Raw genomic sequence first — 25,442 nt, 5'->3', positions numbered from 1 at the left:
CTCCAGGGATAGTAAAAAGCAGGTGTGATCTAATAAACCTTCACATAACAGCTGGAGGTGCTTAAAACTGAAGAATGACTTCAGCAGATTTTATTCTAATTTAGCTTTATAGCAGCTTTTTTCTCCAGGTTCAGAGCTGTACAGCTTTTTTCCATGCAGTGAGGTTACCATAATGTTATTAACAGAAATGCAAGCAACATAAAATTATTATTATTATTTTCAAGGCTCAAAGTTTTAATAGTAGAAAGAAGTAATAATGCAGCAGGTTCTTCTATGTTAACAGATTTTTACAATTTATACTCAAAAAATCTAGAAGCCATTAGGTAGATCCTTTTTTCTAAATTAAGCTAGCAGTTTGAAAAGGCAATACAAACTGAATAAATAGCCAGAAATCTAATGATATCATTACACTGAAATCACATGCTTCCTACAACAAAATATATATTCCTGAATGAAGTCACACATAATCACAGAATTTCAAATTTAACTGTAGGCCAGACTATGTTCTTATCCCTAAGCTATTAACAAAGTTCACGAGGTGCAAAATGAGTTTATATGAAAATAACATCTTTCACTTACAATGGTAATATGCTCATACTTAGTCCAAAGTATCTGGAATCTTACTAGGCACTTTCATTCCAATTTTAGTCTGCTTTGATCTGTCAATGTTTCTATTTTTAAAAGCTTTCCATTTATACTTTCAGAAGTGTATTTTTGTATTTAGTTAATATAAATATATATATATTAAAAATAGCTTAATTATTTGACTAAATAAAATGCAGAACTGGTCTTCACATCATCATTCTGATCCCTTTAAGAAAAGCAACCATCTGTATTTATAATCCATATGGAATCTTCTCCTAAAGTACTAAAAATATTCAATCCTCCTAAAATAGTCAAAGTAGCTAAGAGTCTTCCTGTGAATAAAAATTAAATGGTTTGTCATCAAAGAGTTCACTGTAAGAAAGCATTTGCAAGTGTAAATGCATCTGCACAGCAAGATAACTATTTTGCTTGGGAATCCTTGAAATAAAAAAACAACCTAGAAAATGTCTTGCAGCCTTTATTTGACTAGAACTAACACCAGGAAGACTTTGATAATCACATTCACTAACAGTACCAGACCATTCACTCTAATATCAACTCTCAAGCTAAAATGTTAAGTAGAAGCTTGTTTAAATTGGGTAATTGTCATTTCTCAAAAAGACAACATTAAATACCACTATAGCTATTAAATGGTTTTGTCTTCAATAGACAAAGGCGTAGTAAACCTGGTCAAGAAAGCAATTTGCAGAAAAAATATTCTGCCCAGTTACAGTCATATTTCTTTGCAGCAGACATACTAAATATGGAAATAAAAAGATTCAAATAGATTGTAATATGGAAATGCATTTAAAAAGTTGCAGGAGAAGATGATGTACCAGCACTGCAATTTGTTAATACAAGAAAGTTTTCCCATGTTAAGGGCCCAGTGACCAAGGAAATGTGAAAGAGCTGCTGACAGGCCAACAGCTCACCTTACAAGTGTCCAGAAAGTTCTGGAAAGCAGTTGCACTAAATACAGATTAAATGTTTGGTACTGGTGTCTCCATTACAGAAACACTGGTGTGTCAGAAGAAACACGTTATCAAGTATTTATCTCTTGGAGCTGCTGTTGGACCTGGAAGAGAACAGACAGAAATATAATTAACTGATAGTGTGACCATATGCAGGGGAAACACACACACTCACCCAAAATAAGCCTTTTTTCTGAAAGACTACATACCATCTTAATGTCTGGCCTTCTGGTTTTCTTGTCATTCAGACACCGATCAGCAATTGAATACATTTTATGAATTGAAGGTACATCCCAGTCACTCATCTTTTCATCAACATAATCCTCAATAGTTGCTTCCTCATCCTCAATTTCATCTTTTATACTTAACTATAAGAGAATTTGAACCAACAAGCAGATAACATTGTAAGTATCTGAACAGCATGTGAGACTATAAATAAACTATAAATTTTTATTAATGTATTATTTTTATTCTATGTAATTTTAATTACCACAACATCATAAAGCAAATTTCTTTAAGCCATATCATACAGATTTAGCTGTCTCCCACTTCAAGGCTCAGTTTTCTAGTATTGTTTCTTTTGTAAGAGAAGAGGTACAACCAACTGAGTATCCTAATAATCCACAAATATCCAAGCTTAAGCTGGTATAATTTTTTAAATCACTTTTATAAAGCCTCTTCCTATAAATGAATGTCTGTGTGTAAACTAATTTTCTGTCTCCAGTCTCAGTGACTGCAGTATCTGCTGGAAACTTCTAGTCAGAAATCAAATTTTACATCTGACTGGTTTAGTCCAAAAGTCCTCAGCTCCAAAACACTTGAAGTGGGTTATCTTAATCACACATGTACTGTTTGAGGAAGCATAAATGAGTAAATAAGAGACAGTGAGTAGAGGCAGATATTCTGCCTTCCTCTATGGGTCAGTCTGAAATTGCTGACCAACAACTGATTCTCAGAACCTCTTTACTGACTATGATTTCATAAAAATGATCCTGGAGCAGTGAGAGGGAAGGAGAAAACATGAAGAACATACCAGCAACTGTGGCTCCCGGTTTTCATCCACTGGAGGAAGACCCGTTATTATTTCTAGTAAGACCTAGAAGGGAAAAAATCAGAAGATAAAATAAAGCACAGAATAACCCCTATCATATATATGATTTGCAAAAAAGAGCATGACCTCCAGGCTGTCAACAAATACCCTCAGGATTTGTGTTTGGTTTTGTTCTTATCTTTGTTTCCATTAACAGCAGTGTGGCTTACGAATTCAACACAAGTTATTCTCAGCCTACATGGTGTTCCTTCACAGCAAGACTGAAGGATTTCCAAACTATTCAGACATAGTGTTGGGCCTGCCTTCCCATGAAACAAAATGCTGGGAAGGAAGTGGTCAATAGTGAGTAGGGTCTTGGATCTATCCAGAACAAATTAAATTTTCTTCCAAATATTAAGCTCATGTCTTTTTGTACTCAGCTCTAAGGCAAATTCAACAGGGACATTGTCTTTTTGGTGTTGAATATAGTAAAACAGTAATTTTGGAACATTTTATTACATTTTCTTTTTCAGCCTGAGTTACACTTTTGTGCAACACCATGCAAGCAAAAACGTTCCACACACTTCAAACCACATTTAGCTAGAACCTGGAACATTATTTTACTGAAATTTATTTTATTATTATTATCTTTTTCTATGGTCTTTCACATAGTAAATCAACATATTCAAATGACTTTAACACAAAATTTAGAAACACTATCTTAAGAAAATATCTTAAGAAAAATTATAGACCAGAGTAATCATTTCATTTCAGATACTCTTGATTTTGTGTGCTTTTATCTTTTACAACAGAATTCATATACTGCTTCCCACATTCTACTTACTACTCCAAAACTGAAGATATCAGATTTAGGGGTTATCTCTCCTCGCAGAGCTTCAGGGGCCATATAGGCTGCTGTTCCAACAATTCTTTCAGTCATGATTGTCTGTGTGAATGTTACAGATGCTCTTGCAAGGCCAAAGTCAGAAATTTTGGGCACATATGTATCAGTTAATAAGATATTTGCACTGGTGGAGAGGGGAGGTAAGGGAAGAAACAAAAAAGAAAAGAGAATTTTCTGAACATTACAGTAAATAGGTTTTATGACAGACTAATAATTCTTTAATAACCTGCTATGTAAACTGCTATTTTGATTATCTTGAAAGCTAAGATATTTATATATTATTCATAAAACAAGTTATGTAAATTTAGTTTTGCTGGAAATTGTTCAATTTCAAAATTCATTCCTCTAAATACATGAAGAACTGACTGCAAGATCCATCTTTGTTTTTCTTGTGTGTGCATGCATAAAAAAATAAAAGGCAGGACAACAAAACACAAGGAAAAAAAACTAGACACTCCCCCTATCCCCAAACCTTAGAAATACAAAACTTTCTTTTAACAGACCAATTATGTTACATTTATGGTTTGGCTTTAAGAGAGACAATAGAGAATAATTAGCTCTGATCAACTTCTATTGGATCACAGTTTAATTCTTACAGTCTAAATCTCTGCTCAGAACTAACAAAAGCAGGTTTTTTATACCTATTATCTAATACCAAGCCAACCATGACAAATTCATGTGCTAAATGAATAATACTCTTGTCTTGAAAGAAAACCAGAAACCTTATTACTGCTAGAATATTCTATGTGCCATGTTTTCACTTGACCTCCAGCTTTTACTTTCCTTAAAAAAAGGCAACCCTGACAAATGAGGCTCATCTCAAAGTCCTTAATGCTTTCATAAAATGCTCAGTGGGATGAATTACAGCAGAAATCTACTGGGTTTTAAACTTGTACCACTTAAAACCATTTTAAAATAGCTTGATTTAATATTCATGAAATCCTCATTTTCTGATCCCTTTAATGGGACTGTAAGAAATCCACAATGCCTGATATAACATATAACACTTGCTGGAAAGTTATACTGCTAACTTCCCCTTCTTGTTCACCCAACCTGAACACAATTAACACAGCTGTAAGTTACAATGGATCACTTGATGTTAGAGCTGCTGTAAATAATGACCACTACAAAAGGCATCATCCACCAAGAGAACAAGATCACAACTTCATAAATCTCAGCTTCTTATCAACTTGAATCCAGTCCAAAGAATGGTCATTTTTTGGGTACACCACAAAAAGCACAATAAATGCAAGTTTTACTGCAACTTTCAAGCTTTAAAAGAGAACAGAACTATTTCCTGGGCATAACCAACCCAAAAAACAACTGTGAGAATACCCATTAAATCCTGTCCCCTCTAGCCTAGAGAAGCTGTTCTAATGCCTGTGTGTTTATGAATGGTCTACACATCGCAGCAAAATGAAGACTGAAGTAATCTTAGATGTCTCTTCATCTAAATGTTATCTGGGAGTGGCAGCACTATTAACAGCACCAATCAAACGTATTGAACTACTCACACAAGTTGCAAAATGTTATTCAAAAAATAAACCCCAAACCCAATTCTCTAATATGATCAACTCACAGCAGTTAGAAGGGCAGAGGCACATAAGGTAAAAAAGTGCATCCCTTGCAGTCATTACACTTCTCCAGAGGCTTAGGCAGGGAAGAAAGAAGAAACAGACTGTCAAAGCAGCAAGCACGTACATGAGATAGCTGAAGCAAATGCTTGTTCCCCCCAAGCTGAAAGGTCACAAAACTGAATTTGCCTGTATTTAGCAGAGTTGCCAGAAGCCAGAAAGCTACTGAAACATTCATCTGTAACATGCAGTCAGTCGTTCCTTCTTAACCATCACAGAGAATAAGGCATTTGGGGCTTCTCTTCAAAGATTTGGCCTCTTTTTTAAGAAAACCAACACAGTAAACTGTAGCAGCAACAAAACAACAACAATGAAAATACCAGAAAAAACCAGCCAAACTCTACAACAAACCCCCTATTCTGAGTTCTGATGTCCATAGGAAAAAACTCTGGTATAACAAACAATGACCATTAATTATCATTGAAGAACCCTGAACTTCATGAACCTGACTGAAGTAATTTTACTGTATTCATAAAAAATAGGGGTAAATCAAAGGAGACACTGAAGAAGTGTTCTACGAAAACAAAACAAAAAAAAAGATGTGTTTTTATCTGAAGAATTCCCTATTTAAAAATTAATTGTTCTTCAACAGCAGCTTCACTAGAAGCAGTTAAAGAACAGAATTTTGTGTGTTCTCATGGCACTCAAGTAACTATTTGAAAGTAACAGATACAATTTAAAATACAAATTACAATTTACATAATATAACACAATTACAATTACAATGCAAAACCTCATGGCTGGAAAGCTGTCCAGCAGCTAAGGGAGCTGGCAGAGAAGGAGCCTCAGGGAAGACCTTATTGCACCATACAACTAACTGTCTGAAAGGAGGCTGGAGCCAGGTGGGGGGGAGGGCTCAGTCTCCTTCCAAAGCAGCAAGCAACAGGACAATAGGAAATGGCCTCAATTTGTGCCACGGGAGGTTTAAATTAGCTGTTAGGAAAAATTTCTTCACCAATTGAAGCAGTGAAAGAGGCTGCCCAGGAGAGTGGTGGAGTCACCAGCCCCAGAGATATTTAAAAGACATGTAGATGCAGGCACCTGGGGACATGGCTTGGCAGTGGACATGGCAGTGCCATGTTAACAGGGTTAACAGTTGGACTTGATAATTTTAAAGGTCTTTTCCACCCTAAGCAATTCTATGCTTCTAACCCCATAATTATCTTCAGAAATCTGTACTGGTCATGTCCTTGTGGCACAGACAAGATTGTGGAGATGGATGTCACTTGCAGAAGATTGTGCCCTTGACTGAAGTAATGCTCTTTGCAGTTTGTTCTCTCTAAAATTACTTTAACAGGGGAAAGATGAAGAAGCAAAATGAAAATGTGAAAATGCAGCCAGCAATAGTCTGCAGGTTTTACCTTTTAATATCTCTGTGAATGTGATTATTTTCATGCAAAAAGTTGATGCCATTTGCTGTACCTTGAACAATTTTACACCTCATATTCCAAGGAATTGGTGGAGTTTCATCCTTGATTAAGAAGAGAGAAAGGCAAGTAAAAATCTGAAAACACTCACATAAACCAAAACAAACATACAAAACCCCCACAACCCAAAAGCAACTTCTTGCTATGTTTTGTTGTGTTCAAGTAGATGATTAAAAACACTACCAGCATACATTTTTTAATTGATCGGGGCAGAAATGCATGCCTTTGTCACATTACATTTTTTTTTCCTGCATTTTGCCTTAGATTAAGTTGTCAGTTGCAAAACATGTTCTTGGTTAAGGTTTCACTCTGACTCTCCAAGGCCAGCTGCTCTGCAAAGACCTATCTGTATCTACTGCAGCTCCCACTTTGTACTGGCACTGATAACCAGGGCCTTCAACCCAAAGCAAATAATTCAAAGCAATCCACTGTTCTTTACTAACAACAAGAAGCCAGCGTTCCAGGATTTTTGGATTTTTTGAGAGTATATTTTTATTCATGCTACTAATTAAACCTCAGAAGTAAGGACATCTACATTTAAAAACCAGTAATCAAAAATGTTGTCAGTAGCCAAGGGAAGTGGATTACAGTATCTCCCCATTCTACCAACTCCCTTGCCTGCTCAACATCCAGACACAAAGATGATACAAGCAAGAGTCCATGCATCAAACACATCCACTGAAGTCACAAAATTAAATTATCAGCAAGAACAGATGTTCAAGTAAATACGTTACTCACCTCTCTTATCTTATTAGAAAAAGATTCTAATTTATAGATTCTGATTTAGATTCCTTGATTTATGCCATAAATTTGTCCTCTTGTAAAGGAAGAGACATTTATTTCTCCTTTAGCTTTCAATTATCCCCAATATTTAAAGCTCCCTTGATGATAACAGCTAGTTACACTGATGACCATTTTCATACACATCCTTGTTAAGCACTGCTCATTTCTATAGATAAACTTGCACTGCCCTTAGGTAAGACTTATCTCTCTTCTGCACTGATTCAATTAAAAAAAAATTGCACCTGTAGTAGTGTAGGCAAGCAAATAAATGTAAACTGACACAGCAGTACTAACAGGACTAGTTCTTTCCTCAAGCACTGCTATTCATTCTCATCATAGCACCATGTTTTCCCCACTGGAGCAGAATTATTTGTGCAGCCCTACAAAGGAAATGTCTCCAGATGAAAATTAAATATTTTTTCACCAATTATTATTTTATCAACTTAATCAGTTCCCTAATCCAAATCTTTCTCCAACTAATAGATGCTTGAACCAGTACAACCAGATTATCAGTGCAGAAAAAAAAGCAAGCCCAAGATCTTAGGTCTGAGGACATGAATGGTTGAAGTAGCACCAATGTAAAATGTTCACCAGATTACAACCTCAGAAGCTGCAATTACTTAGTATTGAGCAGATTTTTTGAACTCCTTCAACGAATTAACACAGACACTAATCTACTACCTTAAGTCTGGCTTACTATTGGACTGTGTGTCCTTGATAAACAGAGTTGCCTCACCAAACCAAAGCAACTTGTTATTTACATAAGGCCAAGGCTAGAACATACACCATTTGATTAAATCATAAGCATTTATACAAAATAATAGTTTTTTAAATTGAAATTTACATTTACTTATGTACTTCAGAAAGAGATAAGCAGACTGAGCACTGTATTATAACCACTATCACAAGGACAATGAACAAGGTCAGTTTCACAGATTTCACAGAATCTCAGGAACCAGCAGAGAACATACCAACATAAGAACTGGGAACAAGACTGCAGCACCCTCTGCACTGCCTCACACAGGCACAGTCAGTGCAAGCTTCTGTGATGCTTCAGATACCAGCACATGACATTGCACTGACAGCCTGATTTAACTTTAATCTATCTAAAATGTTTGTGTAAAATCTTATTGGAATACTTGTTACTAGAAAACAATAAGAAAGTAGTAAAACATCATTTGGCCATCACAGTTCAGTTCCATTTGAAAGACATTCCACAGGTTCTTGTACTTTAGCAAAGTAAGGCAATTGGAAGCTAGAAAAAAATTCACTTACCAGACAAGCAAGTCTGTCAAGCAATGAACCGTTGGGCATGTATTCATACACCAGACATGGCTGAGCACCATCACTTGAGAAACCAAGCAATTCTACTAAATTTTCATGCTGACACCTATACAAAAAAAAAATAATCTGTTCACATGTGCTCTGAGAGACTTTCAATATTGAGGAAAACACAACGCACGGGGAACTTGATTCCCAATGGCTTGTTTCACCTCTACTGCATAAAGCCAGGTTTGTGTGGTGATGTTTTAAAACAAACAAAATGTGATTGTGTACAAGAAACATTTTAAGTTAACATGCAAATCATTATGTTAGAAAGGCAAAAATTGCATAATGACATACTCACTTTGCCATTATGTTTATTTCTTGCTCAAACTGCTGTTTTAAGTCCTGAACACTAACATCGACCATCTAAAAAAACAAGTATTTGACATTAACATCATTGGTTCATAATAAAATGCACAGCTGCTCATTAAGAAAAACAAAAAAAAAGAATTGTATGCCTTTCTTAGTTAAATTTTCACAATACACCTTCTACTAAGTTCAAAAATAAGTATCAGATTTTCACTTTAAATTCCTTGGAACATTGTATAACTGGATAAATGGATCCATTTTCAGCAATCAACAGCTTATTCCATTCATTGCAGTTACACCCCAATAGTACTTAATTACCAATTCAATATTCACACAAAACAACAGTTATGAAGACTAAAATTCTGTGACAAATTCTGTGACAATTTAGCTGGTGAATCTCAGCCATTGTAATCTGAAATGGAAACCACCTTAGGACCCCTTTTCTTCTGGCACTTCTTGAGGGTGAGGGGAAAACAACTGGGGAAACACTCTGCTCTTCCCAACAACTCGCTTAGCCCCTCAAAGGAGAGCTACAGAGAAGGCAAGAATTAGCTCCTGTGACTGTACTCACCTGCAACACTGATGGGACTAAGGATAAGTTTCTTAAGCCAACTAATGCGTAGGACAGTGACAACTTTTGGAAATCTATCATTCAATGCTTTTCACAATAAACAAGATAAACAAGTATATTTGATAAAGTACACAGTCATTAAAATGAAAAATCCCCAGGACAACTCACAGCAATGAGCTTCTTGACAGCCACGTTTTTGCCATTGATGTAGCCTTTGAACACAATGCCAAAGCCGCCTTCTCCCAGTTTATTACCTCCAGCTGATTCTGGTCGCACATCGAAATTATTTGTCATGCTTTCCAAGTCATGAAACAAAAAATTCTGGAAATCTGAAAGACATTGACATTTCGCACAAAACTGTGTTTTCACTTAAGGAACGAGGTTTTCTGTTTCAGTTCTGTTAAAACAAAAACTTGCTACTGCACAAAACCTGACCCAGTGGAGCCCTACTTCCAGCTCTGTGATGAAGATACCAGAATCACAAAAGGAAGGCAGATAAACATATACAATTACCTATGCATCATTTTCTTCACAACTAACACTGTAGCACACATCTGATTGCATTTTTGATTCATACTTGCAATACAGGTAGCAGACATTAAATGTGTAGCAGATCACAGAGAGAGCCACAGTGCCTTATATACAAAAAATACACCAAGGTTACATCCTGGCAGCAACCCAAAAGTGAACCTTTAGGAAACAACAGACCAACCACATACTTTCCTAAAATGCCTTCTTCAGTCATCTTTTCTGCAGCACACAAAATCTAGTTTCAAAGCATGAGATGCTGAACAGTCTATAAAATAAGTATTGGAAAAGCACAACAGGATTACGTGTGGCAAAAAAAGAAATTGCAATTTAATCAACATTTAAGTTTTCCATCAAAGTAGGTGATTTATTGGCAAGATGCTGTTTCTCACAGATGCACCATGACAGGAATAGAGTCATCATTCTTATGAACTGCTATGATTTATTTCACATGGGGTGAAGGACAGATCAGCAAAAAAACAGCACTGAATTCTACCAAAGTAAATGTCTACCTGTGTTACTGGACTGTGAGCTGCTTTTTTCTTCACTTGAGTAGGAAGAATCTGAATGCTGCTTCTCAGCACTCTGAGCTAAAGCAGGCTTTACAGATGTCACCCTTTTTTCTGGTACAGGTAGTTGTTTCTCATGTATAGGCAAGGTTTCCTGTGAAGAAAGAGGTAATGTAACTTCCTGTGGCATCCTTACAGCTTCTGAAAAGGGAATTTAGAAAAAGCGTTAACTACATTAGGAACCAGAGAAAAACTAAGTAATGTTAATGCCAATATTTTTCAAAATTAGGAGACACATAAGTATCACCAGGTTATATTGTGCCACTATGTGTAAACTCCAGCACTCTTATTGAAACTTTAAATTCATACTTAAACTGTTATTACAAATGATAGAAAGTGGAAAATATATTCATTTTTGGTTATTTTAACCTAATCCTTTCTGCTTTTCAAGTTAGCATGAAGCTCTTTAGCATCTTAGAAAACTGAGAACACAATAGAAAATGTACAAGAATAACAGTTACCTGGAAGCAAAAGGCTTGCTGGTGCTAGGAACTGATTCCTGATCAGCAGATCCACAAGATCAGCAACTGTACAGTTAGTGGTTCCCCAGTCATAAAGCAATTCACACGTGGGGCTCTTTCCCATTTGTACAAATGCCTCAAATTTCCTTAAAAGATAAATATTAAGACCAGTATTTAAAAAAAGAAAAAATTACCTCAAGAAGCATAAAGGGAAAGAGATTAAAGGCAAATGACAAAAATAATCCACATTAAAAAAAAAAATCTGAATGCACTACAAAAACCCCAGTTTTCTGAAGACACAGCAAAAAAAACGAAACACATTTAAAATCGGGATAAAACCATGCAAAATATGGGAAAAGCTATGGGCTTTTATATATACATATACATGGCTTCAGCTGTCTGTCTAGGATCCATAACATATTGGCATCTTGGACTAACAGAGAAGAGAATGTCAGGCAGAGACACAGAGCTAGTCAGACCCAGATCAAATGGCAAAAATAATTGTTTTGCATCCATTTAACATTCACACTCCACCTTGAATATTTTGAGATGGCCATTAAGAAGAAAATGAGATCCAGCATTCTGACTCATTTAATATTATTACTGACAGAAAAACAAAGATTTAACACTACCATTACTAGAAAAGACTGGAAACCCAAAATTATATATACAGCATGTAAAAATCTCAGTCTTTGAAACAGCTTCAACAAAGATTCAACAAGCCCTTCAAGCAATGAGGTGCTCATAAAATATTGCAAGCATTACTCCTTAAGTGAATTTGTGAGTTTTAGGCCTCGGGTTCCCTACGTTTGTTGGGCATTTTCTTGAAGCAGTGAGTTAGGAGTTACAGTGCAGCTGTCTCTTGGGCACCGTAACATCAATGCCTACTAGCCTTTAGCGTACAGAAAGTTATGCAGCCCGTCCTGTATCGCTAAAAATACCTGCGTCTGGAGTTCTAATTAATCCTAATTTCTTCAGGCAATTTTCTGAGGCTTGCTTAAACCCGAGCTGCAATACAATTAGGAGTAATTACCTTGCGTTCCCTAAGGAAATGGGAGTGTAAGGCGCAAGGGCCCCCCAGCACACGAGGTGCAGCAAGTTACAGTAACGGGCTGGCAAGCGGGGCTAACAAGGTACTTGTGGTGATGCACGAGTTTGGGTTACGGGACTTTGGTGTAGGACCTTATGTGCACTTGGCTGTATCTGCTTTCCCCGGACGGGTTGGTTATATCCACCGCAAGTTTCTTCCACCCTTCCTGCGGGTCGATGAGCTCCGCCAGGCGCCGCACGAGCCCGTAGCTCAGGGAGCGGACGCGCGTGGAATCCGTCACGGGCTCGCCCATCCTCCGCTCCTGCTGGGACACAGCGTTACCCGTGCGGTTCGCCGGGAAGCGCCCGCCCCGGCCCCCGCCCACCGTTCCCGGCAGGGCGCGCCCCTGCACCCCGCAGCCGTGGCGCTGCCGCCCGGAGTCCCCTCACGCCTCACGGTTGCTGCCCGCCCGCGATCCCCCAGGCGCCGCCGCCCGCCGGCCGGTACCGCCGCGCCGCTTCCCCTCCGCCTGTACAGCTTCCCCTTTAAGGGGGCGGGGCCCAGCCCCCGGTGCCGCTGACGTCACCGGCGCGGTGGGGACACAGCGGAAACGCTCTCCCACCTGGCGCTCCCATAGGCGGCCGAAAGGGGCCCCGCCCCCGGCACGACCCATGTCCGGACGCGAGGAGGGGGGGCTCGCTGTCTCGTTGTATTTCCCCCCGGCCCTGGGGAGCTTGGTAACGTCCTTGGGCCGCTCTGATGGGAGGAGGGGGAGGAGGAAGAGGCTGTGGCGCCCCTTGGCGGCGGCTTTCGGGGGCGCGGCGCGCCCGCCTCGCTGTGTCTGTCCGTGCCCCGCTCCCTCCCTGCGTCCCTGCACCCGTCCGTCCGTCCAACCATCCCTGCTTGCCTCCCTCCCCGCCTTGCAGTAGCAGCTGATGCTCTTCCGCCCCTCTCCCCTTTTCCTGTCCGGCCAGGCGGGGCGCAGGGCAGGCCGCGGCCATGCTGCCCTCCTTCAGTTACCTGACCGAGCACACCGGCTTCCGCGGCACCATCAAAAACGCGCCCGGGGACTTCGTAGTGACGGAGCTCGAGGTGCCCGAGCTCTTCCTCGGGGACTCCCGAGCTGAATTGCTCCCGAAGAGCAGCGAAGCGGCACAGAGCGGCCCGTGCCCGCGGGAGCCCAAAAGGCGGAGGACGGAGCCCCCCGGGTGCCCGCGGGATTCTGCTCCTGGAGCTCCGGGGCAGGGCCCAGGCCGGGCGGGAGGCGGCCGTGCTGCATCCCCGGAACAAACCGGGCCTGAGGGAGAGCCCGAGCTGCAGCCCGGCCTCGGGGAAGCCCCAGGGTTGGAGTCCTTGCTCGGCGAGCCCGTGAGCGAGCTGCTCCACAAGTTTGCCTGCGATGTGAAGGATGCGTGGCGCTCGGGAAACAGCGCGGATGCTGCTGCTAGGGAGTTCTCACTAGGACCGAGGCTGGACAAGAAAATTCGGGCTGATTTACACAGTGCTGTTAGGCAGAAATTCCCCTTTCTAGTCACTCTTACAAAAGACAACGAAATGATTGTAAAAGGGAATCCTGATTATAGAGAACTTTGTCAATTAGTGACTGAAAAGGAAACAAGTGGTTTCTTTAAATTTTTAGATGCAAAGCTAGAAAATTCTACGTTTTCCTTTGAGCCTGATGGAAACAAAGAGCACAGAAAAACAGTTCACCACTTTATCAATAGAAAATTTGGAAAGCTTTTAGAAACAAAATCTTTTACCATGACAGATGTCAGTGATCAGCCAAGTACATCAATAATGGTACGGTTTCGAGAAAAAAGTGGGTCCAGAAAAAGGTGCGCTGGTGGCTTTGAGGACAAGCAAGATGTTTATACAGGTAAATACATTTTTAGTGAAGGTGGCAGGTATTACAGTGTTCTGTAGGTAAGACTGATACTCAGGATAATTTTTATACTGTCAGGTCACTGTTTATGTTGAAATAAATCATTATCAGTGCACTGGTGTTACACCCTTGGAGAACGAAATGGAGGAATCAAGTTACTGCAGGGATTTGGCATCAGCTGCTTGCTGATAATGGTTACAGTTCTTTTGATTGTAGCCACTCACTCTGTGGCATTCCCAGGGTGATAGCTTTCCTTGAAAATAATTGTGGGATTTTAGGAGGTGCATCTAAAGACTGAACAAGTTAGTAAGGTCAAATTTGACTTATGATCTCATTCTTCAAAGCATTCTCTGATACAGAGAATGTTTCCTGCAATACATCCATGCATGTCTGTTGAATTGTGTTGCATTTTATGAGGTACAGTTCTTTAAGGCATCAGGGTTTTTGGTTGGTCTGAGTTTTGTGTACCATTTTTATTTTTTTCCTTTTGTGCTGTAAAAGTCCCATTTGATTTAGATTTGTGGGGTAGGAGGGCAGTTTCTTTACAGTTTCCATGCTGATACAGTTCAAGGGGCAGAACCTGCCCATCTGTCATGGCAGAAGACTGAAACATAAAGGCAAGTTTCTAATAATTCTGAGATGATTGTTTCAGCTTTCACCCTTCAGAAAGAAAACCTAGAAACACTAGAAGCAATCGGCTTGTTGGCAGCAGAACTTGATGTTCTTCCTTCAGACTTCAGTTACACTGGCATCAAAGATAAGAAGGCTATCACTTTGCAGCCTATGGTGGTGAAGAAGGTGACTCCTGAGAGGTACTTAAAATTGGGTGCAAGCAATTTACCATGTAGTTTTTGGTGTTAATAAGTATCAACATGGTAGAATCCCTCAAAATGTTGTTACTGATGTGTCTTCCCCTTCCCTATATAGAGCACAGTGGAAATGGCTTTAATCTTTTGTGGCTTTAGGGAATATGCAATTTAGCACTCAAGTCAATGGGAAAACTCTACTGCAAACTTGACTGTCAGGCCACTTGTCCAAGAGATAATTAGCAAAACTTTGCATGAGTGTTTAAATGATAAAGAAAAATAGGTAAATGCATCCACACAGTGAGAAAAATAAATATTTTTTTATAAATTAACAGTTTATGATGCTATTAAAATATTGCTTAGGATTCAAGCTCTTATGCTGAAATTTTCCTTTGATTTATGTTGCCATCTTATTACAAAAGTTCCCATACATTCTCGGTAATTTCTCATGGGTATTTGCTCACAGCACTGACTCCTTCTTCTGCACAGCCAACAAACTCCATCTCTCTCCCCACCCAGCTATCCCACTCTTTTGTAGCCCTCATTCTTACTGGACACAGCTGTGGCCTGTTAAGGGCAGGCCTGTTCCTAATCTTTGGGGATTGGTGCAGCTGCAGCTCCTCAGGGGTGAGACTGCCTTCTGCACTATCTTTATTTTCTTACATTCTATCCCTCCACATATTTGAATGACTCTTATTTACACATAAGAACAAAGAGATTGAGTGGATATTTTAAAGAGTAAATATTTGAACTGTCAGCTGTGTTTCCAATTACAAGCATGTGTGAGCACACCTAGAGAATCAGTGCGCTGAAATTGTTTTTGTTAAGGCTGATGGAGAAAGAGCAATTGTATTTTGGAGTCTGCTACAGCACATTACCTTTTCCTTTCTCTTTAATGAAAAACAGATTTTGAGGAGGTAAGAGTAAAAAAATTATTAGATTTTCAATTAAAAAAATTAAAAATTCTGTGCACTCTGAGAAAGTTCCATTAATTGCTTAATTCCAGCATAATAATGCCAATAATTTAAAAAGTACTTCTGAATTATAACTAAATTTTAAGACTTCTATCTCTTAATTTGATTTTGTTTTCTTGTAATCGTTGTTTTACATCCCATTTTATTTTTAAAGTGTTTTCAATGTGAGTGCAAAGGTGAAAAAGACATTAATTAGAAGTTGTATAGCTTTAGTAGAGGATGGTCCATAATTTCTCCCAATTTCCTATTTAGGTTGAAGGAAATTGGAAATAAAATGGAAAAAAAAGGCATGAAAATATACAACATCCGTCCAGCTCAGCAGCACCTCAGACTTGGTCAGCTGAAGGGCAATCACTTTGACATAGTTGTGAGAGACCTCCAGCACCACAGTCATGACTCTGGTGATTTGGAGGAGAGAATAGCTGAAGCAGTGGAAAGTGTTGAGGTAAGAAAGACTCATGATAATGAACAGAGTTTTAATTCTTTGCTGTTATAAAAAGTACATTTAAGGAAAGTGCTTGTAATAGCACAATAATGGCAATGTTTCCCAAGTTTGGTGCCCTTTGCAGTTTTATGTCTTTCCTGCATTACTTAGGGAATCAGGAGTAAAATTGCCTTCCAAGAAGGAATTACAAGTGAATTGATTCTGTGTTTCAGACTGGAGACCCCAGGGTGGTGCAGCAAAAGAAAAGGGGAATTCAGTAACAAATGTGTGGATATAAGAGCCATTGCTGCACAGAGCTGGGGTGACCAAAGTGATGGGTCTCACTGTGGCAGATGAAGGGGGAAACAATGTACTTACACATCCATGTAGTGTGTATGGGATACCTGTATACACACACACATGCTCACTGCACATCACAGCTCGTTGCCTTTTTTGGTCATGTGAGGAACATGCAAGTCAAAAACTTTCATGGTATGAACATATGTGGAATGTCCATCTCTGAGAAGGAAGACTCCTCTGAAGTGCAGTGGATTTTGATTCTGCTTTCCTTAGTCCCTGAAGAAAACTCCAATCATCAGACATTCTTAAGCCACCAAGAAAAATAAAAGCAAATAATAGAAGGGAAAATTGTGGATATTTTTACAGTATTGATTTTCTTGCCCTATCTTTCAAAGTAATAACTATAATATAAATTGCTTTTAGAAGATTCATCCAGGAATAAACTCTTGAATGAAAATTACCCACTGTGCAAAAGCAAAATACATTACATGTATTTTGGAAAATAATTTTATTATTGAGAAAAGCATTCAGCTGGTACTATATTGCTTTCTTTGCTCCATCTGACTTGTTTTATTTTACTGTTTGGAAAATGAACCCAAATTCCTGTGATCGTGTGTCTTGCTTTATTAGAGTTACCTTACTGGTCAGAAGATAAATGACAAAACAGGATACATATTTATCCAAAATATGCATTTTTCATCTTCTGTGAAAGCAAAATTGTGTATGGGACCTATAGGTGTCCAAAGCAAGATAATAAAATTTGAACCTAATAACCATTTGCAAAACAAATATGTGTTTTGTGCTTGTCTACTCCATGTATACTTACTATTTTCTAGAAAAGGGTGTTCTCCTTGGGTCACATGACTATGATTTTTCTTCACACATGTGACCTAGAACTCATCAGGAGATTTAAATCCCAATTAGCAGAAGTGTTCACTTTTGACCTTTATATTGCAGTAATAACAGAAATTATCTCATGTTAAAAAGTTTTGTGTTTTTAAGAAAAAAATGTCCCGTGGTTACTGTTCATTAGCTGTGCTGCATTTGCTTGAGTAGAGATAACATAATCTGATACATGTAAAAAGCTTAATTACTTTGACTTGACCTATAGTTGTAATTATAATAATTAACTATATAGGAATAATTTTGTTTCATTTACCTGCCATCTTTTTAATAATGTGAAGACAATGGTAGAACTTGATTGTCTTTTTAGATATCTTTTTAGTGCCAAAATAATGAATTTTGAATTTTGCTTTTCATGTTACTTCTGATTCTGGTTTTATACATTTTGGATATAAATATAGATGTATGTGTGTTATCTGCCTGGTCTTGATCATACCCAGTACTTTCATGCATGTAACATATTTATCCTTTCTCATTCTAGACAAAAGGTTTTGTGAATTACTACGGACCTCAACGATTTGGACAAGGACAAATTGTTCAGACAGATCAAATAGGATTGGCTTTACTGAATGAAAAAATGGTATTTCCATTTTGCAATTTGAGTACTTACTGTCAAGAGAATTTCATATTACTGTTGCAATATCTAGCACTGGAGTTGACTTTCTCATTGAACAGTTTCAATTGTGAGATAAATCCACCTGTGTGCTGGAAGCAATTGCTAGATCAGTTTCAATAGCAGCTTAAGCATGAAGATAGTCACACTGAAACTAAAACCTTCTTTTAAACAGCAAGTGAAGCTTTAAATAGTTCTGGGGTGATAGTTCTGTCTGTGATTGGGATTTTCATCATGCCCCTTGGCAGGAAAGTGGTTGCATTCCATACAGGATTTGAACACTGCAAAGAAGCAGGCTTCATACAGTGTTTATTCATGGCCCTGATCACCTCCAAACTGCAGCTTCTTTATCCTGCTGGGGGTCTGTTTACTTCTTAAAAATGTCACATAAGTTTGTAAGAGAGGATTTGCTTTTTCAATACTGCAGTAATTTATCTGCAAATATAGAAGAGATTTCTGCTTTCCATTATTCCTTGACTACTTTCCCAAACTCTCAGTTCTGAGCTTATTAAGTAATAATTATAAGATAAGAGTAATGTACTTTTCAGTGTACATAGTATAGTGTTTGGCACTATAGAAGAAGTAGGTAGGAGACTAATCAAACACTACAAAGTCAAAAGGAAACTTGAATATCCTTTTCTTCTAATCTTGTTTTGATTCTGAGAAAAATCAGGAAAACCTATCTCTCAAATATAAGAATCAAGATTTGAGGGCAGTCCATGAAAGTTGCTGTTGATGTATCTGACATCAGATAGCAGTTGGACCAGGTGCCAGTCCCTGAGGAGTGATGATTTAAATCCTTAGTCTTAACTTAGTAATTTAATTTAAAATAGGTAGGAATTACTGTCTGTATTAAAAATGTGCCAGTATGTGCTTGCACAGTCCAATTCAGAGGAGGACAAGAGCGAGGTGTCACAGGTTGGTAGAAGTGCTAGCAAATTGAGCAGCTCCTCCAGTATTGCAAGCAGCAGAGATTACTGTAGTGTTTTTCTTGTCATAGTGTCATCTAACCTAATACAGGTCAGTATTAAAAAAACAAAATTAAAAAAGTTTTCCCTCTGTATGAAACTGTGAAAGTGTTCAGTCTAAATTTTTCATGAAGCATGCAAGATGGAAGGAACCTTCCTGTTCAGGATAGAATGATGACAATTTCATGTGGAAAAGTTTGAACTGGATGACCAAGAAAGTGACTTGTTTTCTCACAGAGCTTTGAAAACTGTTTTGCATTTTCTGGGTGACTAAAACCTCTTTTTAATCTGAGAAGGGGTACAACACATTGTTCTGTGGTTCATAAGATCTTCTGGGAAAGGGAGAATTTGACAATAAAAACTGATTTAATTTTGAGAGCTTGCAGAATATGTTGAGACAGAATTGCATGCATGATTACCTGTTTAGCTAATAAATAGTCATATTTAACTGAAAAAAAAAATGTACTTTTAAGGTGAAAGCTGTGAAGTTATTTTTCACACCCGAAGATACTGATGATCCTGTAAACAATGCAAAAAGATACTTTCTTCAAACTGGTATGTCCACTTAAATTATCCAAGTATTTATGCAGAGTTGATATTGTGAGGTACTGTGTTGCTGCACAGGGAAATACTTTTTATTTTCCTACTGCTTTATGCTACTTACACTTCATTATAATGAACTTCATTATAATTTTTATATGTGCAACTCAATAGAATTGCATGTTTCAAAATTATATGAGGGTGAGGTCTTAAATGTGCAAAATAGTGGAAAATGAATGTACTTCAGGTGCAAGAAAATATGGAAGCAAACACTGTATATCATAATGCTGGAAGAGACCAAGATTTATCAGGGGAGTTCTGGCCTCCTTCCATCTGTCTGCTTTTGGATAATGACCTTCTTCTCCCTAGTGAGGGAAGTGTACAGGAATATGGCACCCAACTCATACTCAGCACTTAACACATCTACTTTCTGTCTTTCTTGAACTAAAATCAACAAAATAGGTCAAAGGCAGGAGTGTGTTGAGTAGATTGCTCTGTTTGCCATATTTATTGGTTATATCATTCAGCCAAACTTTCTCAATAATTTGAAGTTGCTTTCAACTTCAAACATACTTTTCTTTTCAAATATTCCACATCTACTAGCCTGCTTATCACTGTAGATTGTCTTACCAACTATGATATGTAGCTTCAAAAGCCAAAGACGTTTTTGGTTTCACAAAAAACTGTAAGATAAATGATTCTGTTGTGTACATGGCTGTATGATGCATGGAACTTCCAATTGATGTGGACCCTGAAAGCAGCTGCTTGCCTTTTCCTGAAAGCAAACATAGAAGTTTGTGCAAAAGGCTTCATCAGGTAATCACTTGTAATATGAAAAAAAAAACCCAATAAAATTTTAAATATACAGCATTTATATAATGTAGTAAAAATCTGGTTAAGTGCATTTTCATCTTGGTTAAGAGTCAGACTTCCCTGAGGCCAGTGTAATTTTTGCCTTTAAAATAAAGACATGGTTTTTATCTGCTGTGAAATACATCTTTTGAAATTATGAGAAGTAGAGATTTAATTTTCTTTTATAGCTTGGTTTTTACTTCCAGTTACCTGGTTCAAAAAAACCACTTTGGAGTGATACAATAAGTTTCTAAATAAAAATTGTTTGAACTAGGCTGAATAACTGAATGACAGCTAGTTTAATTTATACTGCATGAAACAGAATAAAATTCATGGGTCTGTGTTGATAGGCATACAAGATGAAATTTGTCTAAGGCAACACATTGAAGGAAAGGAAATAATCAAAGCATGGAGACATTAGACTGACACCTTTTTTCTGCATTTGATTATTTTATGTTTTTAAATGTCAGGTAATACTTGAATAATCAGGGATTACTGACATGGTTATTTTTGTTTATGTCAGAAGATGCAAAGGGCACACTTGTAATGCTGCCAGAATTTAAAGTAAGAGAGAAGATGTTGCTACGAGCTTTAAATCGCTATGGTGTAAATCATGAAGGTTGTACCAAAGGATGGCTCAACATTCCTCACTCCTTGCGCATATTCTATGTCCATGCTTATTGCAGTAAAATTTGGAATGAAGCAGCATCATATAGGCTGAAGACTTATGGCTCCAAAGTGGTTGAGGGTGATCTTGTCTTCTTGGAAGAAAATGATGAAAGCAATTCCCTGAATGACAAGGTGAGTTTTGTAAAGTAGTTCTTGTAAAAAGAAAACACCAACAACAAAAACCCCAAACAACTCAATGTACTTGAATACATAAGCAGACATACTCTAATGCCTTTATTTTGGTTCTTTCATTAAAATATTTAATATTTGTGACTAAGTTAAAAAAATCATGTAGTATTCTTTTTTGTTTCACCATAAATAGAGCTACAAGCTAGACATACAACTAGCATCTTTAATCTGTTTTGGCTGTTCATTTTATTCAAGTGAGAGGAAGGAACAGGAGGTCAGAAATGATACATGTGGAAATTTAGTCTCCATGGTATATAATGCTTTTAGGATCTGACTGGGAAAAGCCTTCAGAGTAGAAGACTCTGGGTGTTTCCATATTACTAGTCAGTGCAGATTAGAGTCTTGCTCTCCACATCAGGCCTTTCCTAAATACAATTCTGAGTGTGAGTCTAGGGTGAAAGGTAGCCTCAGGCTGATCTGATAATCTCATTGCAGTTACCGAGGCAAGATGAATTTAGCACAGTTTCACTGGTGCTGGGTCTAAACTGGTACCAGCTATTCAAAAAATGCAGCAGTCTTCTTGGTAAAGGACTAAAAGGCAAGGGAGTGCTTCTGCTTGCCCATAGCTCAGCCTGGGAGCTGTGCATGGAGCCATAGGTGAGCCAGTGAGTAGAATCTGGCAGTGAAGTGTCTGGTCCCAGGTTTTGACGTACCATAGTCCATTCTGAAGTGCTCTCTTCAGATGCTTTCTCTTTTAGGGTTAGCATACCTTATTGTGAAGACAGCTGCCAAGTAGCAAGTGGTAGGACAAGAGGAAATAGCCTCAAGTTGTGCCAGAAAAATTTAGATTGTGTATTAGAAATATTCTTCACCCAAGGGTTATCAAACACTGGAACAGACTGCCCAGAGAAGGGGTTGAGGCACCATCCCTACAGGTCTGTGATGAGGGTTTAGTGGTGGACTTGGCAATGTTTTGCAGCTGGATTCAACCTTTTCCAATCTAGATTATTCTATGATTCTATCTTTCTCCTGATCAGATCAATCATAAACTGTGCAGTGTTTCCTAGAGAACAAACAGGTGTGTGCAGAAGCAGAATATAATTAATTTCTTTTGGGTGAACCTCTTACAAATTTGAAGGCAAGAGCATTTGAAAGGCTACCTCCAGTCCCTATGGAGTAGCTTGTGTTTCAACTGATATTTTTGTTTACTTGTATTTTTGAGAGTGAATGTTAATGGAACAATTAGATCAAATAAAATTAAAAGATGTATTAAATTCAGTATTGAGTTACTGAGTTTTATATAGATATATTCCTTCTTAATATAAAACTTTTTTTTGTATTTTTACATTTGCTGATGTAGCACAAGATGGCATTTGTTAACTTCAGACTCAAAGAATAATAGTGGCAGACATCAGTAAATATTTAATGCAATGCCATCTACCAGTAACTGATTAATATAAATTAAGCATATCTTAAGACTTTTTCATACCTGAGTTCATTGCCCCTGCAGTAGTCAAATAACCTTAATATTCTGTGCAAGTTTGTGAGTACAGTGCATAATTCCTAAAATAAAGCATATGACTTTACTTTTTAAAAGGTTGGTGTTCTTTTCTTCTTAAATGTCTTGTCAGGTTCATGTAGTCACTGCTGCAGAAGAATCAGCTAACAAATATTCTATATACCAAGTAAGTCTGTATGAAAAATTCTGAGTTGTTGATCTTTTTATCTGATTAAAATGTTTTATTTTAAATAATGTGATCAATTTAACTGGTGCAGTCTTTGTCCCTGCCAGAATGCTCATTGAAGAAAACACATGTGAACTAATTTGCACTCTCATAACAAATTTCCTTGGTAGTAGAAATAAGTACAGTGTCATTTGCAGTATAGCAATATTTATCCTGAAGCTGAATACTTCGGGAAAGATTTCAGTCTACTTGGAAAAACTTTCAAAAGAAGTTGACATTCTAATTTTTGAAGGTTTCAAAGTATAGTTGTGAAGTCTTGCATGGCAACTGAATGTCTTTACTGCTATACACTGCTTTGTTTTAGGAATCCTGATACATTGATTATTTTTTCTGCTTTAATGACATTCAGTATATCTGGCAATGCACAAGAGAATCTGTTGGTTTACTATTTCAGGCCCCAAAACACAAGGTTTAAACACATTTTAAATGATCACATTTATTTAAAGGGGAATGGGTGAGCATTACCTCAAATAGGTTTGTTTTTTCTTTGAAGGTAGTTCTTCCGATGGTGGGACACAGTATCAAGTATCCCAGTAATAAAGTTGGACAATGGTACCATGAAAGACTTTCTAAGGATGAGCTGGAGTTGTGCAAATTCAGAGTGTCTCCGTTACAGCTAAATATACCTGGATGCTACAGACTCATTTTGAAAAATGTTAAGAATGTCTCATATTTTTTGGAAAGTAGTGAAAAAGAGATCAAAATTGAGGACAACCATCTGAATGATTTAAAAGTCTCTCTTCATATATCATTTGACCTTGATCCTTCATGTTATGCAACAGTCTGTCTGAGAGAAATAATGAAATGTGATTTTTAAGATTCCACTTAACAAAAGATTGCAGGAATATTGTACAATGTTGTTATTTTAGATGTAATGCCAGAAACATAACGGAGAATAAGAGGTTCAAGTCACAAACAGGAAAAATTTGTAGATTGAGATTCATATAGATAAGGAAAAAAAGCATTACCAAAATCCTTTGGAATGTTTCAAAATAATTCCAAACTCTGAATGTGTTGAATTCATTGGAGTAAAACTGTTGCACCAGGAAGGTCTAACAGAACTTGAAGAAACCATGGGCAACCAGCATGAATTTCCTCTTTGCATAGGCATTTGGCTTGCAAAGTCCTGGAAAAGTATTTGGAGCAAACAAATGTGTCTTATAATTCATAGTATTTTTTATATGTTTTATACTAAATGCTATTCAAGCAGTAATGTTACAAGTTTACAGCCTAAAATGTTTCTAACTGAAAAGTTGTACTAAGGTTTCCCAAATATATTGTGTTTCATTGTGTTCAAGTACTTAGTGTTAAAATGTTAAAGTCCTGAGTCAACAGCGACAAATTGTCGGTTGCATTATCAGACATGTGATGATTGCCCCAAATTAAGTTAATGCTGACCTTTTCAGGATTCAGTAGTGCATAGCTGGGAATGCCTATTTCAGTAAGCTCTTCAAGATCAGGTGAGTACTTGACACCACTGGAAAAACGTTTATAATAAAATCAAAACCATGTATAATAAAACCATTGTTTACAAGATGCAGGCTCTACTGTTACTGTCAAGTCTTGTGCTAGTACAAAAAAAATATACTAACCAACTTTGGAAAAAAAACTTTTCTATTTTCTTTTTGATTAAGTAAAAAAAAAAAGGCAGTTAACTGTGATAAAATAAGTGGATTTTTGAAAAAGGGTATAACAAAAAAAAGCATCATTTACCTTGTCTGTTTGCCTCTGTACCACAAATTTGAAACCAAGTTAGGATATTGTGGTTTGGATAGGTGGAAAACCAGATGAGTGAAAATGTGATTGGATGATGAGATGCAGGGAGTAGTAGTTAAGGGGTCACACCCTCCCTGGAGTGAATGTCACTGGGGTGTCTTCTAGACCCATCAAGCTTTGTGTCTTTGTCAGTGGCCTGGAGGAGTGGATGGAATTCACCTTCATTGAATCTGCAGATGACACCAAATTAAGGGAACAAATGGATATTCTGGAGGGTCAGGCTGTTGTTGTAGGCAGCCTAGATATGTGGAGGGAAGAGGCCAATGGGAGCTGTGTGACACTCAACAAGGACAAATGTGAAGTGCTACTCATGGGAAGGAAGCCCCAGTGCCACTGCCAGCTCTGCAGGGACATGGTGAGCAGCTGAACAGGGGCCCTGTCCAGCTCTGCTTCTTGGCAGCAAGAATGAGCAACAGCCTTCTGGAATAGGTTAGCAGGGACTCAACCATTAGATCTTGGGCACGTATTACATCCCAATTTCCAGCAGTTGTTTGACCACATTTAACTTTTACATTCAGTTTTGGTCCCTAGCACTAGAAAAATGTACAAGAACTGTTCCAAGTTCAGCAAAGAGCCTCTGAGCTATTAGGGCACTGGAGCCCTTGTCATTTGAGGAGATGCTGAAGGAACTGGGCTTCATCAGCTTGGAGAAGACATAGTTTGGGGGGAATCAACAGCAGCTCACCAGCACCTATGAGGAGGTTAGCAATAAGGTGCAGCCAGGCTCTTCATA

At 38.0% G+C, this 25,442-nt stretch overlaps 2 protein-coding genes across 8 annotated transcripts; one reads left to right on the top strand and one right to left on the bottom strand.

Moving 5' to 3' along the window:
- Window positions 1–204: 204 nt before the first annotated feature.
- On the bottom strand, window positions 205–13,313 carry IRAK4 (interleukin 1 receptor associated kinase 4). 7 transcript variants are annotated; one of them, XM_059472715.1, is made up of 12 exons: window positions 13,149–13,313; window positions 12,281–12,450; window positions 11,099–11,244; window positions 10,581–10,778; window positions 9,709–9,869; window positions 8,962–9,026; window positions 8,610–8,724; window positions 6,486–6,595; window positions 3,431–3,614; window positions 2,590–2,652; window positions 1,766–1,924; window positions 205–1,660 (listed from the first exon to the last, which is right to left on the bottom strand). In XM_059472715.1, exons 2-12 carry the CDS (start codon window positions 12,439–12,441, stop codon window positions 1,628–1,630), a joined length of 1,395 nt encoding a protein of 464 aa, XP_059328698.1. In that variant the 5' UTR covers window positions 12,442–12,450; window positions 13,149–13,313; the 3' UTR covers window positions 205–1,627. The 7 variants fall into 7 exon arrangements, with proteins under 7 accessions (XP_059328698.1, XP_059328697.1, XP_059328700.1 ...); XM_059472714.1 differs by lacking the exon at window positions 13,149–13,313 and adding an exon at window positions 12,585–12,700; XM_059472717.1 differs by lacking the exon at window positions 13,149–13,313 and adding an exon at window positions 12,636–12,674.
- On the top strand, window positions 12,888–24,469 carry PUS7L (pseudouridine synthase 7 like). The gene is given in 10 exon segments (XM_059472713.1): window positions 12,888–12,946; window positions 12,948–13,102; window positions 13,105–14,004; window positions 14,663–14,822; window positions 16,043–16,235; window positions 17,899–17,997; window positions 19,472–19,553; window positions 20,914–21,191; window positions 22,820–22,873; window positions 23,427–24,469. Coding segments are annotated over 10 exon segments (2,304 nt in total). The 3' UTR covers window positions 23,751–24,469.
- The last annotated feature ends 973 nt before the right edge of the window (window positions 24,470–25,442 follow it).

The sequence above is a fragment of the Ammospiza nelsoni genome, chromosome 5, assembly GCF_027579445.1.
Source record: "Ammospiza nelsoni isolate bAmmNel1 chromosome 5, bAmmNel1.pri, whole genome shotgun sequence".
Classification (NCBI taxonomy): Eukaryota; Metazoa; Chordata; class Aves; order Passeriformes; family Passerellidae; genus Ammospiza; species Ammospiza nelsoni.
The sequence above is the reverse complement of the archived record's forward strand: the minus strand, read 5'-3'. Positions and strand labels throughout refer to the sequence as shown.